This window comes from Myripristis murdjan, chromosome 3 (genome assembly GCF_902150065.1).
Source record: "Myripristis murdjan chromosome 3, fMyrMur1.1, whole genome shotgun sequence".
Lineage (NCBI taxonomy): Eukaryota > Metazoa > Chordata > Actinopteri > Holocentriformes > Holocentridae > Myripristis > Myripristis murdjan.
This window is the reverse complement of record NC_043982.1, coordinates 40119787-40133926: the sequence shown is the minus strand read 5'-3', so window position 1 is coordinate 40133926 and position 14140 is coordinate 40119787. Positions and strand designations below refer to the sequence as shown.

The 14140-nt window shown below is 41.2% G+C and overlaps 1 protein-coding gene across 5 annotated transcripts in view; it reads left to right on the top strand.

Annotated features, from left to right (window-relative positions):
• The window catches only part of LOC115379973 (COP1-interactive protein 1), a 42527-nt gene that overhangs the window by 6711 nt on the left and 21676 nt on the right, over positions 1-14140 (top strand). For 3 of the 5 annotated variants that reach the window (XM_030081005.1, XM_030080981.1, XM_030080973.1), the window contains exons 5-18: positions 971-1081; positions 1698-1850; positions 2439-2618; positions 2824-2946; positions 3385-3498; positions 3722-4022; positions 4492-4607; positions 5437-5554; positions 6102-6193; positions 6427-6577; positions 10662-10768; positions 11599-11722; positions 13419-13552; positions 13851-13898. In XM_030081005.1, coding sequence (XP_029936865.1) covers positions 971-1081; positions 1698-1850; positions 2439-2618; positions 2824-2946; positions 3385-3498; positions 3722-4022; positions 4492-4607; positions 5437-5554; positions 6102-6193; positions 6427-6577; positions 10662-10768; positions 11599-11722; positions 13419-13552; positions 13851-13898 — 1872 coding nt within the window. The remainder of the gene's footprint in view (positions 1-970; positions 1082-1697; positions 1851-2438; positions 2619-2823; positions 2947-3384; positions 3499-3721; positions 4023-4491; positions 4608-5436; positions 5555-6101; positions 6194-6426; positions 6578-10661; positions 10769-11598; positions 11723-13418; positions 13553-13850; positions 13899-14140) is intronic. The other 2 variants (XM_030080989.1, XM_030080998.1) reach the window with 2 other exon arrangements.

Genomic DNA, 14140 nt, shown 5'->3' with positions numbered 1-14140 from the left:
ACAGTCTGTTCACACTGCTCGCAACCATCAGATGGTATGATCATTACACCTGCTTTAACTTTGCATTGACGAGCGTGCCTGTTCAGTTTTTAGACTCAGTGCGGCGCAGGCAGCCTCTGGTCCCATTAGTTTGAAATGCATGACGTGTGAATGGCACACACACCTTAATTCTCCAAAACAGACATGACTGAGGTTGTTTGAACACAATGTTACACTAATTTAAATGTAATTCCAACCTTAACCCTAAACTAAACTGGCAGTATACCTATACCAGGCAAGTTTAACTTACAAAATAGAAGCAGTCAGACATGGGAATAAAGAATAAAGGTGTAACTGTAAACTAAAGAAAACAGAAATAGGAGTGACAATAGGAGTGGCTGTGGTGAAACAGCAACAAAGACAAAGTGAATATAAATCTGAGGATTTAGGAAGTATGAGGAAGTTGTCTGACCAGTTGTAACAAATCCAACAAGACTTACCTCTGAAACAGTTCATTTTGAATGAAGTAATGGACCTATCTGACTTTGCTTTTACTGATTTTTAAATTAGTTATATTGATGTTTGTAATATGCAGCTGTATAATTGTTTAAAAACAAACAACAAATTCTTAAAAATATCAGACTGGGTCTCTGCATTGACATAACTTTAACTGGATCAGAGTATGAACAAAGGAAATTTATAATTATTTTTCATCATTGTAGTAGTGGTTTTGTGAAGTGAAGTGATGTGAACATAATGTGTTTGCAGCACAAATATTTCGGCCTTAACCTTAAACCCCATTCTCATTCTAATCTTAATCCTAAAGCCAAACCCTAAAAAAGCCCCTTTTAGAGGAGATGGCCAGGAAAATGTGAATGAGAATTTTGCATCATTGTGAGGACATGTGTCCTTTACAGAATACTGAGGAAATGCAAAAATGCACGTGCAAAGTGTTCTTTTTATTGTAATGTTGTTGTTTGCCCTCCTGTAGGGGGCAGCAGAAGGTGACCAAGCCAGTCGTGGGAAGATTGTCCTGCTGAAGAAAAAGGTGGAGGAACTGGAGCAGCAGCTTGCACAAAGAGAGGAGGAACTGGAAAACAAGGTACAGGATCTTTAGGTCACCCCTTCATCGGAAATGGAGACGAACAGATCTCCCATATCAGCTATTGCTTCTCCAAACATTTTACGCTGCCCGTATGATGCCCCTGAGTGTGCTGTTGAAACAGCTATGTGTTTCTAAGGTCAAGTAAAATTCCCCTGATATCAGTGATTTGTCACCCATCAAGTGCCATTCAGTGCAAAATGGGGGAAGACTTAAAATGTTGTGAAGTTTACCCAGATTCATTAGAAAGCTTACAGAACGTTTTATAGACCTTTACAGTGAGCAGTTCAGTAAAAGCAGCACTTTGGCTGGTGCGTTTTTTGTCATCTCATAGTCTATAGATAAAGAGTGCAAATGTGTTCTCTCTAGGTATGCAGGGAATGAGTTAGCACAGAATTATAAGGTTCCCTCAGGCAACAGGAGAGACAGGTGTTTGAGTTACATTCTCTGCAGTGGCATGGGTAGTGAAGTTTAATAACCTCTGCTGCACAGCTCCCATTTCCTCAGGTATCCATTGATGTAATGCCAGGGAGGCAAGAATCATAGTGGGTTGTTTTTGTGAATGTTGAAATGTGTGTTTCTCTGTTACCATGTGGGTGACTCATGTGTCTTCTAGGGGAAGGAGGTGGAGGCCCAGCGGAAGCGAGGTGAGGAGATGGACGTCATGTTAGCGGAGAAGGACAGGAAGCTGGCGGAGAAAGAGGCCTACATTGTCCACCTGCAGACTTCAATAGCAGGAGATCAACCCGTCACACCGGCACCACAACAGGTCAGAGATTTTCTCAGTATGATGTGATCTCCATGTCACACCTTGTCATTTTCACATCTGGTGTGGCCAGTCAGACAATAACAGCATACTATCAGCATACTTGTTACATATCAAGTGTTTGTGGTGTATTCACAGTCCTCTTTATAACCATGTTTCCATCAACCCTTTTTTATATGCTTTTTGCCGTATATAAAAATGCTTGGATAAAATGTCAAATGGAGGTTTATAGACTTGTTTGTAGTGGATATAGTTATTGTTTTCTTAACAATAAATACATAGAAGTTATAATTTGTTACGGAAGTGCATTTAATAAAAATTCATGCATAAGATTTAATCACATGACAGATGTTATGGAAACACAGCCTAATTTGCTTGATTACGGTATTTAAAGCTTGTGTACGCCCACGAAGAACAGATTTTTTTTCTCAGTACATTTAGTTTAGACCAGAGGTGTATGATGTTGTTTAATCAACATTATTAAGAAAGAAAAGTTACCCACACAAGGTTTAATTATTTGCTCGCAGTTCATTTGATTGTTTTATGGAAACACAGCTGATGATGTTGGTGTTCTGCTCTGTACCTGTTCAGGCTGCAGAGGAGAGCGGGGCGCTGCAGGAGCTCCAGCTGCTGGTGCAGAGCCTGACCAAGAAGGTGGGAGAGGCAGAGGAGCGCTACAGTTTGCTCCAGGAGCAGACGGAAAGCCTCAAAGAGCTCCTGGCCACAGAGAAGGATCAGTACAATCAGAAGGAGACCATGTACAAACAGAACGTATGTCTCCAGAACATTCCTCTGACGTGTTACACTAACTTTCTTCAGATTCACTTTGTTTCAAAATGCATGTGGACAGAAAAAGTTGACGAAAATTATTTAATATATTGTCTACATAGTTTCTTAGTATGCATGTTACTGAACACAGACTGCATAGCCTTCTTTTGTTTTATATACATAAAATGCTTATCCTGTTTGTTTTTAGATCCAGACATTCAAAGACATAATCATCCAGAAGGATAACCAGCTGATGGAGGTCAACCAGATGCACGAACAGGAGCTTTTCAAGCTGGCTGCAAAATCTGATGCCAGTGCTGACTTAGAGCAGGTAGGAACAGCTTGTTGTTTGGGATTTATACTTGATATAGGACTAAAACAGTCCTCAAAATTATCAACAGTTAATTTTCTCTCAACTGACTAATCGATTAAGTGGCTTATTGTTTCAGCACTGCTTTAAACATCCCAGCCGAGGAGTTTATATGGTTTTATTTTCTCCTGTTAGTCTGTCTGTCTGGCAGCAGGGCAGAATTATCATCATTCATATTAACTCGTAAGATTACCTTACTACAGTCAATTTAGTGCAGTGCACATCAGTTTAGCATTGAACATTTTTATCACACATGACATATAATAATAATTAGGATCATTGGATTTGTGTGACAGTGTTACTATGGCAGTGCAACATAGATAAATATAGAAACTTGATTGAGTTGCTGGTGTTATACAGTATAAAAGTTAAGTACATATGTTTTCTTTTTCTCCTCAGCTACTGAAGGCTCTGAAACAGAAGCTGCATGAGAAAGAGGAGGTACTTCTGGGTAAAAACCAGGTCATTGACGTTCTCCAGGGAGAGGTGGATGGCAGAGATCAGCAGATAAAGGTCAGGGAATACATTATCCCATTCCTGTCCTCATCTTAATGATCCCTGTCCTCTTTGTGCATCTTTAGTTTATGCTCAGCACTTAGTGAGACCTAAATAGATTATACTCGGTCGTTAATCTTTAACAAATATCAAGTCAGATGACACGTTTTGCTTCCAGTATCAATCTTCCTTTCAGTCTGTCAAATTCCCTGGCTCTCTCCGTCTCCTGCACTTCCCACAGGAGCTCATGGAGCGGCTGCGCCGGCTACAGGTGGAGCGAGAGAGCCTGGAGTCCAAGCTGGAGGCAGAGAAACATGTGATGCGGGCGCAGCTTCGTGACCTGATGGAGAAGCAGCAGGCGGAGGTGCAGCGAATAACTGAGCAGCATCAGGCACAGATGGCTCAGACGCAGCAGGATCTCCTGGGGCAGCTGGAGGAGCTGAGGAGGGCCACAGTAACACCTCCTGCCAACCAGCAGGCCTCAGGAAGTGGAAACATGCCCACTGATTCAGCTTCCATCCAAAGGCTGGTTGAGCTGGAAGGTTGGTTGTTGTCCTGTCTAAGCCTGCAAAAACCAACCAACAAATTTAATAAAAATCTATAAAATCTGTTGGTAGTGAACTTTATCGATTAGTTGTTGGCACCAGGGATGGGTCTTTGGGCTAACTTTAGTGAATGAGTTAACCAGAGCATGTGAGAGGAGTGTAGGGTGGTGAAACAGCTCAAACTCTACGCATACACATGCCTATCTTTGATTAAGACATCTGTTTAGTTAGTGACATGTTGGCTACTAATCCTAATGTGGTATCAATTCAGAGCCTTCATTGCACAAGTGATACTGAGATTAGTTTATGCTTGTCCGTTGTTATCCAGCAGAACAGAAAGGAAGTTAAAATATTGCCAGCCTTTTATTGCAATGATAAAATTCAGTATTATGGAGTTAGAATTGTTAGATTTTTTTCTCTGTGTCCTGTGATATTTCCTCAGACCTAACTTTCTCTGTGTGCGCAGCTCAAGCAAAGCAAAAAATGGAGGAGGCTAGCAAGTCAGAGGCCAAATTCCTGAAAATGAAAGCCTGGTCCAAATCACGAATCAGACAGCTCGAGGAGGAACTGAAGAAAAGTCAGGTAAGATGGACTTTGTAGTAAGTAACTGTTGTGGGATGCACATTTTATCTTCCAGGTCGGCTTTCACTCAGGTCAGCAAATAAAAAAAGATGGATGACTCAGATGCTTGGCAGGATATTTCTCACTCTAAATGAAAGAGAAAACTTTCCTTCAGTTGCACACCTCACAGGAGTATGCTGAAGCTCTTTTACTAAGAAATCAGCTTATTTGCATTCAGCCGGTGCACTGTATGTGATAAGCTACATAATCAGTTCTAATGGTGTTGTATTTGCACACAGTACAATAGCTGCAGTGTTACAGTGCAATTACGGTGTACATATATGCCACACTTGCCCGTGGGCTTTATCATTCTTCCCTAGATAGCATGTGAAAATGATCTAAAAATAAAATAAAATAAAGTTGTCAATGAAACACACTGCAGTGGCACTTAGTAAGCCAAGCTCATTCAAGCTTATATCCACAAATCATAATATTCAGTTACTGTGTTAACACAATGAATGTGGCATTTTCAGGTATTCATGAACATTTATTTATTATTACAGTCATTAATTTACAGTCTGTGGTTTTTAAATTAGCATGCATGGATATGTAACTGTGGTAAGACCTGATCTACCATTCAGCCATATGACTGATTCAAAAGGTGCTACAGGAATTAACATTTGATCTTGAATTCCTCTGTAGAGCCAGCAGTCTGCAGGTCCACACTCAAGATGTTGTCCACAGTCAAAGTGTAAAAATCACAATGCAGGAAAGAGCTACTGTACATGGGTTGGCAAGGTAAAAATGGGCCTTTAGACTCATTTTAAAAACGTCCATCTTGTGTCCTCAGGCTGGAGCTGCGCCCCCTGACCTGACAGCCCTGCGGAGCCGCATCATTGAGCTGGAGGAGGAAAGAGAGGAGAGCCTCTGGAAACTGGAGCAATATGAAGAGCTCAAAGGCAAAAACGGTACCACAGCAGAACATGCGAAGCTGCTACTCAAACTTCCAAAGTCTTACACCTGTTTCTAAGTGAACACACTCTTTTATTGGCTGGAAACTGCATTGAACTTGAATGTTGTTCATATTAGGTAGAGCAGGCACGGATGAAGAGACGATAGAAAAGCATCCTCCTCTGTTATCTTTCCAGAACAAATTACAAGGCCCTGAACAAAAAAGGATGCATGGGTGGAAACTGCAGAGATTTTAAATTCAAGTAATTAATGTTACCCACAAAGATAGATGCTGATTTCTGTTTGGTAAAACATGGTAATAGGGCACAAAATAAGTAAACTCCCACTCCCAAGTCTGGACTAGGTGTTATGCAGCACATCATCAGCTAGCTTTAGGTTGCTGCTACATTTGAACTTTGTGTGTAGTTTTCTACATAAATCTTAATGAGCCATGTATTTTTTTGCATTGAAATGGACAGTGTTATGTTAATGATGTTTTTGTGATTGTATATCTGGAAGCTTTGGACCCAAATGAATGTATTTGTGTATCTTGTGTACTGCTAGATTTACTGGAGGCCAAGCTGGTGGTGTATGAGGAGCAACAGAGGACACTGCTAGCTGACCTGGAGCAGGTCACCAAGAGAGCCGCCTCTCAGGTCAGGGGTTAAAGTACTTAATAAAAAATGCCGCTTTTTTAATGTACACTTGTTGAAATTAGTTTATTTATTAGCAGCATTGTGCTGTATTAATACCATGTGCTGATTACTTGTCATTGGCCTGTAAATACTGTAAAGGCTGTACACTGAGACATGGAAGGAAGACCTGCACTAACAAAAAAAAAGCTCATTTTTTTGTTTTTCTGTGCCCCTTCCCCTCCCTCTGGTCACAGGCGAGTGAGTCAGGCAGCGCTGACGACACCCAGAGCCAGGTGCTGGAGTGGCAGGAGATGGTTGCTGAGGCGGTGAGCGCCAGGGACCGAGCCAGGGAGGAGAAGGCTGCCATGGCCCTCCGCATGACTCACATGGAGGAGGAGAGAGAGGGTAAGGCCACCACTAGAGGGTGACACAAACATTTAAATGACAAACAGACCAAATGAGAGAGAAAACCGTCACCCTTGTTGATTTTGTCTGGTCCAGAATTGAACTTAAAAAAAAAAAAAAAAATTGACCAAGCTATCCCTGCACACACAAATGGTCAAGACTTTGGAAGAAGGGAGTCAAGTTGAATTTCACATCTGTCTTACAAAGAAACAGTTTTATTCCACATTTCTTCCCATCCCAGTGGACAGGCAGGCCTACTTAACAATACCTAGTTTCTGCTAATTTCACCTAGTTCTCCGGTTTGTTTTGTTTGCTTTTTGTTTACTATATTCAAACCTTTCATAGTTTGTCATTTATGAACCAAGATATCATCATTAATGGCAATGAATTGAATTTCCTTTCTTTTATTTTTTTCTAAATCCCCCTATAAATAAGGCTTCAGTTGCAATCAGTTATATTTTATTTCTGTAAGATGGAGACATTTTTTTATTATTTGCCATGTCCTCTGTTGTTTGACTAAGCATGACGATTACTTGTTGTTATTTTTTGTTTTGTTAATTTCACCCCATTCTCACTTCGTCCACCGTTGTCTGTGGGGAGCGTTTGATCGGCCCTGTGCTGCCTCCCATCTCCTGGACCTCAGCCCCCCACTCCCCCTATCCAGCCCCTGCTCCAGGGATGGGGGCAGCCACACAGAACAGTTTCCCATCAGTTTTGTGCATGCAGGCTCCTCCCAACACCCGGTGCAGGTCTTGTTCACTGTACTGTCAGCAGTTTCCCTGAATTACTTTTGCTCAGGGAAACTACAGGCAGTACAGTTGGAGCCTGCCATTTTGTCTCTCCCGTCTTCCCCCTTCTGGTTTTGATGTTCCATTCTGTCCATTTCCTCCCCCCTCCTGTTTTTTTCTGTCTTACAGTCCCTTCTTACCTTCCTTTGATTTCAAACTAAAGCTAGTATTTTGGAGTAATATCCAAATCCAATTTATTCAGATAACATTGTCGTCTGTTGTTGGTGGTGGGACAGATATATTTGTACTAATCCTGGGAAGAGGACTAACCTGTCACCCCCTCAAACTAGTCAGCCTGACTACTTAGAGAGTATATACCTAGTTTGATTAAAATTGAATATGTCGTTACTGACCTTTACCCACAAAGTAATAATCTCACTTGTGTAAAAGCAGGATGTTTTGCCTCTTAAATACAGCTTCACTTTCAGTTGCTGATAATGCTCATATAATTCACGTGTTGTATGATCTGTTAGTGGGGCAAGAGTTACCTCAGCAGAGGTTTGTTTTGACCAATGAACTTTTTAAGCCAAAAAGATAAGAAATCACATTTGGCCCATTAATTGAACTAGTGTGAAACTAAAGTTGTGGTGTTCAGAGTATGTTATGAGAGATGAGTATTGTGAGCACAAGTAGTCAAATTCTTGATTAACCAAACAACCATGAAATAGATTTTTGACTTTCAGATATATTTTTTTTCAAGAGTAGATGAAGAGTATTAGGCCCTCAAATACAATCTCTTTACAGTGTTTCACTGTTGATTTTGATTGGCGTCAGTGGCACGGTCAGCTCAGTAGAAACTGAGTTGTATGTGCAGGGTCAATGAAAAGGAGAAGCTATAAATGTGTCGCTTTTGGAGAGGATGAGTGCTAAATCAGATACATTTTTACTTAAGTGAGTTGGCCGTACGCAGCCAAATCCACTCAGAGAAATGAAAACAGCTTCCAGAAATGTGTGTCCTTCTCAAATAACATGTTATTCTTGTATTCCTGTCTTGTCCCAGAACATTTGGTTATTTTGGTTTTCCTTCACAAGAACCAGGTTCAGGTTATGGTTGCAATTGTTTTTTTCATTTACATTCTTATTAGGCTAACTGATGTAGTTTTCATTCACTCCTCAATAGCTGTTGCCTAACCTCAGACAGTGAGCTTATATCCTTGCTTTCAATACTGTTAGAAATAGTACAATCACCAGTTTAGTGTATGTGGACAACCCAACAAAGTGTATGTACCATCTGGGAAACATTCGTTGCCTAAATGTGATTGTTATGGGGACGAGAGCATGAAAGCTCTTGTGAGTGTGTATTGTGTGTAGCCTAAATCATTAGTACTACTGTGCATTTTCATTTTACATGTAAGTAGTCCCCTTAATGTTAAAGAGAAAATAGCTGCCATCTAGCCTAGAGTTCAGTTATATTGCTAGAAAAGGATGTCAGAATTGTTGACTATATACAACAACTCTTGGTAAATTAATTTAAATGCATATCAGGTATGTGGCCTACTTTAATCAAGAATTAATTTCTTGTCATTTTGCTGCTCAGCACAAATTAGCTGTAGCTGTTGTATTAGCACTTCAGGCCATTACTCAGTTTACAAGGTGCACTTGAAAGCTTTGTCACTTCCAAGACAAAGGCTTAATTTTGACTGTGATTTTATTTACCTGAAGTCACCATTTGCTTTGAGGGGGAAAAAACTTGAAAATGCCCATATCTGATCAATATTCTGGCCACCTGTGTCGTAGTGGAACAGATGAATATCAAATGAAAGCATTCAGCTGATCTTGCTTTATCAAAGGTTGAAATATGCAGCTTTAGATGTCTGTGCCTGGTTCTATACTTGCTGGTTTCTGATGTTACACAACTCGACTGCATGACTGTGTTGCTTCCACTATCTCAAGTGGCATTCACAGCCACACACAAAAAAGCACCACTGGAAGCCAGAGAGGTTCTACCTCGCAAACATTAGAGCTGAAGCAAGTATTTTGGCTGATGAAATGCAACTCACATCTCTCCTGATCTCACTCCCTCTATTTCCTTCTCACTGTTGTGGTCAATGTAGGTGAGCAGTTCTTGCTTCAAGTGTATGTTATAGAAGTAAAGAGTAATCTTTTCAGAATTGGCTCTGTTCTGCTACATACTACCTCATTCTACATAACCATGCTATCTTTATATTTGCCAGTCACGTTTCATCTTTTAAATGGTGTTGATTTCGTACTGTTTTAATAATACTGGTAGTATATGTTAAGTCCTTCTGGATAGATAGATAGATAGATAGATAGATAGGTATACTTTATTGATCCCAAACTGGGAAATTCACAATAAAGCCCAGCCCTGCTTGCACAGCTTGCTTGTATTGATCTCACCCACATTGACCACTGCAGACTAGCCTAACTGACTGAAATCCTTTCCTTTCCTGCCCCACTTTTTGCTTTGAGCTACCCCTTCCTCCCTCTCCTATACGTCACTGTCTGCCTGTTATCACAAAACAGATGGGAACATGACAAGTTCATCTTGCTGTTGCTTTATCAATTCGGCATTGCCCTGCTTGCACCCTTTGCTGCTACATGCCTGAAAATCCAAATAAAATTAAAAGCACATGGGTTTCTCTTCAAATCTGTACCTGTCTCAGACTAAACGACTGTCTGTCCAGTCACTGCTTTGAAGAAAATTGGTGAAACTGTTGCTCAAAAGATGAGTTTGAGTCATGAAAATGGGCCCCCCCTCCCACAGATACTTTTACTCCCTGTCCCCCACGTGTTTGAATGCATCCTGTTTTCACCTTGCAATGCAAATTAGGTGTGCATGGCTCTGACCATAATGCTGCTTTTTGAAATTCTTGCCCACACACAAACGATACACAAAAGCATCCTCACATGTACACACAGGGCTGCACAAATATCTGCAGTTTGAAGTGCCTCCCTCTCTCTTTTTCTCCATTCCTGTTGCTCTCTTTCTGCTACTGTCTCGCCCTCTTCTTCTCACAATCTGTCTTCTCTCTCTCCCCTGTTGAGTGAACCATTTGACTACTGCAAAGTTTGTAGTGTTGAGAGTCCTTTCTGCCCCTTCTTTTCACCACAACCACCACCACCACCACATATCTCTTCACTCCTTTTCTCCAACTCTGTCATTCTCTTTCCAAACCTCCTCTTCCTTCATTTCGCCCCACTTGTTGAAATCCATTTTGATGCGTCCCCTGCCCCACCCATAAATACATCTATGATCCCAACCCCAACCTTCCCCTTCCCCTGTGGCACAAAACTGATTGAGGATGACTGGTTCTTTCCTGGCTGCTCCGATCCAGCGCTGGCCAGCCGGCAGCAGGAGTTGGAGGAGGAGCTGGCCCAGGCGCGGGGGCTCAGCCAACACAGGGCCAAGAAGCCAGCTGCTCCTTCCCAGCGCAACCTGCAGGTAAGTGGACTGGCTGGTATTAATGTGGTTGTGCTGTGGTTCCTCCAGCATGGGTTCGAACACAGTAAATCATGAGGCAGAAAACACTTGCTGCACTTCCCGCTAGTGGTTTAAACTTTCAGGCATGTTGCACTTTTAACCACATTTTAATTTCACTATACAACCTGTTGTATAATGACAAATAAACTTCCTTGTATCCTTGTATCCTTGTGGCCACACCCAATCAGTGATGGGGCAGCAGGTATTTTTAGCTGCTGTGACTCACAAAGTACCTGCTGCCTCATCACTGATTGGGTGTGGCCACAAGTGCAACATGCCTGAGAGATTCAGCCCCTAGGGGCAGTGCAGCAGAAATGTAAATCTGGTGTCGAGTCACTCTTTAAACTTGCATTATGTGATTTCATCTGACCACTAGATGGTATCGAGAGCAGCTGGAGCTTTGTATGCAAACTCTTGGTAAGGCCAGCCAGAGTCCAGCCAAGGGCAAACTGTGCGAAGCTCTGTGCCTGCAGGCTAATAGCTGATCGAAACCATGATTTGTTTTGTAACGTTTCTCATCATATTCTGTTTCTGACTGGCCTTTTCGGTGTAGGGGCAACAGTACTCTCAGTTGCTGTGCTCACTCACTTCATGAATTCTGCCAAGTTATGAATTTTTAGAAATGGGAGGGAGAGGTTTCTTCTTTTAAACAGTAGTGGTCTGCACAAGTTGGTATTCGGCGCATATCATTGCATCCCAAAGAGTCTCCACAAAGCACAGATTAGTTTCACTTTTTAACACTTTTTTTTTAGCACTGTATAACTTGCCTGACAAATTTATCGCACTTACAGGAGGACTTTGAATTTGATGGGCAGCCATCGTTCCAGGATCCTCGCAGCGCCTCAGAGAGCACTACCCCGATGGAGGGGGAGAACATGGGAGGTTGGTGGCCCGAGTACAGTACTCCTGACACAGGTGTGAGACCAGCTAGACAGTTTGCACTAGCATGCACATGGTCATCCACGCACTACTTTGGGAATTTTAAGTTGTCTTTGGGTTAACATTTTGTTGTTTTCAATTTAACACTCCACTGCTTCTTTTGTTAAGTGTGGGATTGTGACTGTTGGTTGTTTTTTGTCCTTTTTTATTTTAATCAAACATTTGAAATTGTGCATTGCAGCTCGGATTAGCTCACCCTTGTTTCTACTTTTGAGACTCATCTGTTGCAACACACTTTCATGTAGCAAGCTAAATTAAGCTCTTTCCCAATTTAATTAAAAAAGTAAGAATCTGAGACAATTGATCCACCAAACAGTCTGCCAAACAGTCATATGGATCCATTCGGTTGGTTTGCAGTTTTATTAAGTTTTAAGTATTATGTTTGGATATGTGCATGCTGGTTGAGCTGCCTAGTGTTTGTCTTTGTTGGGTTTTGTCCGTCTTGAATGCACTGAACTCTTGTGAGCTCATAAATGTAGGTGAAAAGGTCCCATTTGTGGTAAGTGGTTGTTTTTTTTTGTTGTTGTTTGCATGCCCCATATCATTTTCTTGCTTTCCTCCCACCTCTCCCTATGCAATGACAATTTTTGCCTTGTAAGATACAGCTGTTCATAAAACCAAAAAATACAACAAGAATGATCTAATCTACACAAACAAAACAACAGACCAAAAAACGTTTTGAATGGAAATTATGGCAGGGCATTGTGAACATAAATTGTTTGATGTGTTTTTTGGTTGCTTGTTTCTTCTAATCCTTAAGGCTTGGGATGCATTTCATACCCTGCGCTGAATTAGTTCAGTTAGACTTTATAGCAGTGAATATCTGCGCTATTCAGCATAGAAACCAGAATATCTGACTTTATCGATTAGTCGGTCAACAGCTGATTAATTGACTTGACTTATAGATGTTTTTTGTAGCTGCTGAAATAAATATAACAATTGGCCAAGTTCCTTCATTCCTATAAAATATGTTAACACACAAGACAAAAACTGCAGGTCAGTATTCAGCATAAGCGCACAGTTACAATTTACATTTGTCTTGCGCCTTTTTCTCTATGAATTTAAAAAATAATAGCTCAGCACTGTGTCTAAAAAATGTATAAGTCATGCCCATTAATTATTAAGATTTTGACCGACCAGTCGATGAATCGCTCAGACAGCTAGTCAGTTTTGTACATCCCTAATTCAGTGTTATGCCTGTTCCTAAGCTTTTCACCTACACTTTTCCCAGTTGCATCATTACAGTAACAAATAAGCTGCTGTGCTGATAAAGCTATAGAGCTGAGAAAAAAAAAAAAAAAAAACACCCATTCATAAATCTGTGCTCTCAGTTTAGAAATCTGTGTGCACAGTTTTTAAACCGTGCTCTCGGATTCATAATCTGCTCCCGCCAATTTCAAATTTGTGCCCACGGATTTGTAAACTGTGCCCTTGGATTTCATTGGTAAATTCATGTGCTTTGATGTGTAATCCAAGGGCATAGATTATGAATCCGCGAGCAGTTTGTCAACTGTGTGCACATTTCTAAGCCAACCGAAAGTACAGATTTACACATGGGTCTTTGTTTTTTTCAGCTGACCCCATGAAACTGATATGATCACAGGCATTCATGAATTCCCTTATATTGCCTCTTTACATGCTCAGTTCCTAACAATCACTCTTGGTCCTGCAGATGGCTTGCGGTCCCTAGTTGAGGAACTGGAGCTAGAGCGGAACCAGCTGCAGGAGCAGATCCTGGGCTTGGAGGAGCGCTGTGGTGATCTGGAGGATCGACTGCAGCTGCAAGCCCGCATCGAGGCTTTACAGGTGAGTCTCCTCCAACCTCACACACTGCTCTCACCACTGCAGAATGAATCAAACCAGTATATGTCCTACTTAAGTATCTTAGTAATCTTATACAGGCACACTGTGTAAATTACTGTTATAAGCACACACTCTCACACATGCCCCCAGCCCTTTTTTTAATTTTCCTTTTCAATTTGTTTGCATTCGCTTGGTTTCCCTAAATTTGTGGATGGTTTGCATTGCAAGATGTTGATGATTCAGTGAATTGCATGTTCCCTCCTGGAGGACTAGGATTTTGTAACAAACCCTTCTAACACAGGTGACGTTTGATGTAGATGAAGATGGGCGGCCATATTGGGTCTCTCAGGTGTGTTTGTGTCTGTGTGCGCTAGAGAGAGCACCTCTGGCGGTGAAAGCTAATGGTTTGGTGTGCTTGTTTAATCTTAAATCAAACATATTTTGTTTGCACTGTAAGTAATGTTTTAAGCAAGTGCATTGTTATGTGGCAAAATCACTGGGTGTGGTGAATTGTACTTCAGTTGTGTAATCATCATAAATGGAGCACATAAAAGGCCATTTTAAAGAGATAGATTGTGAAAAATCCAATAA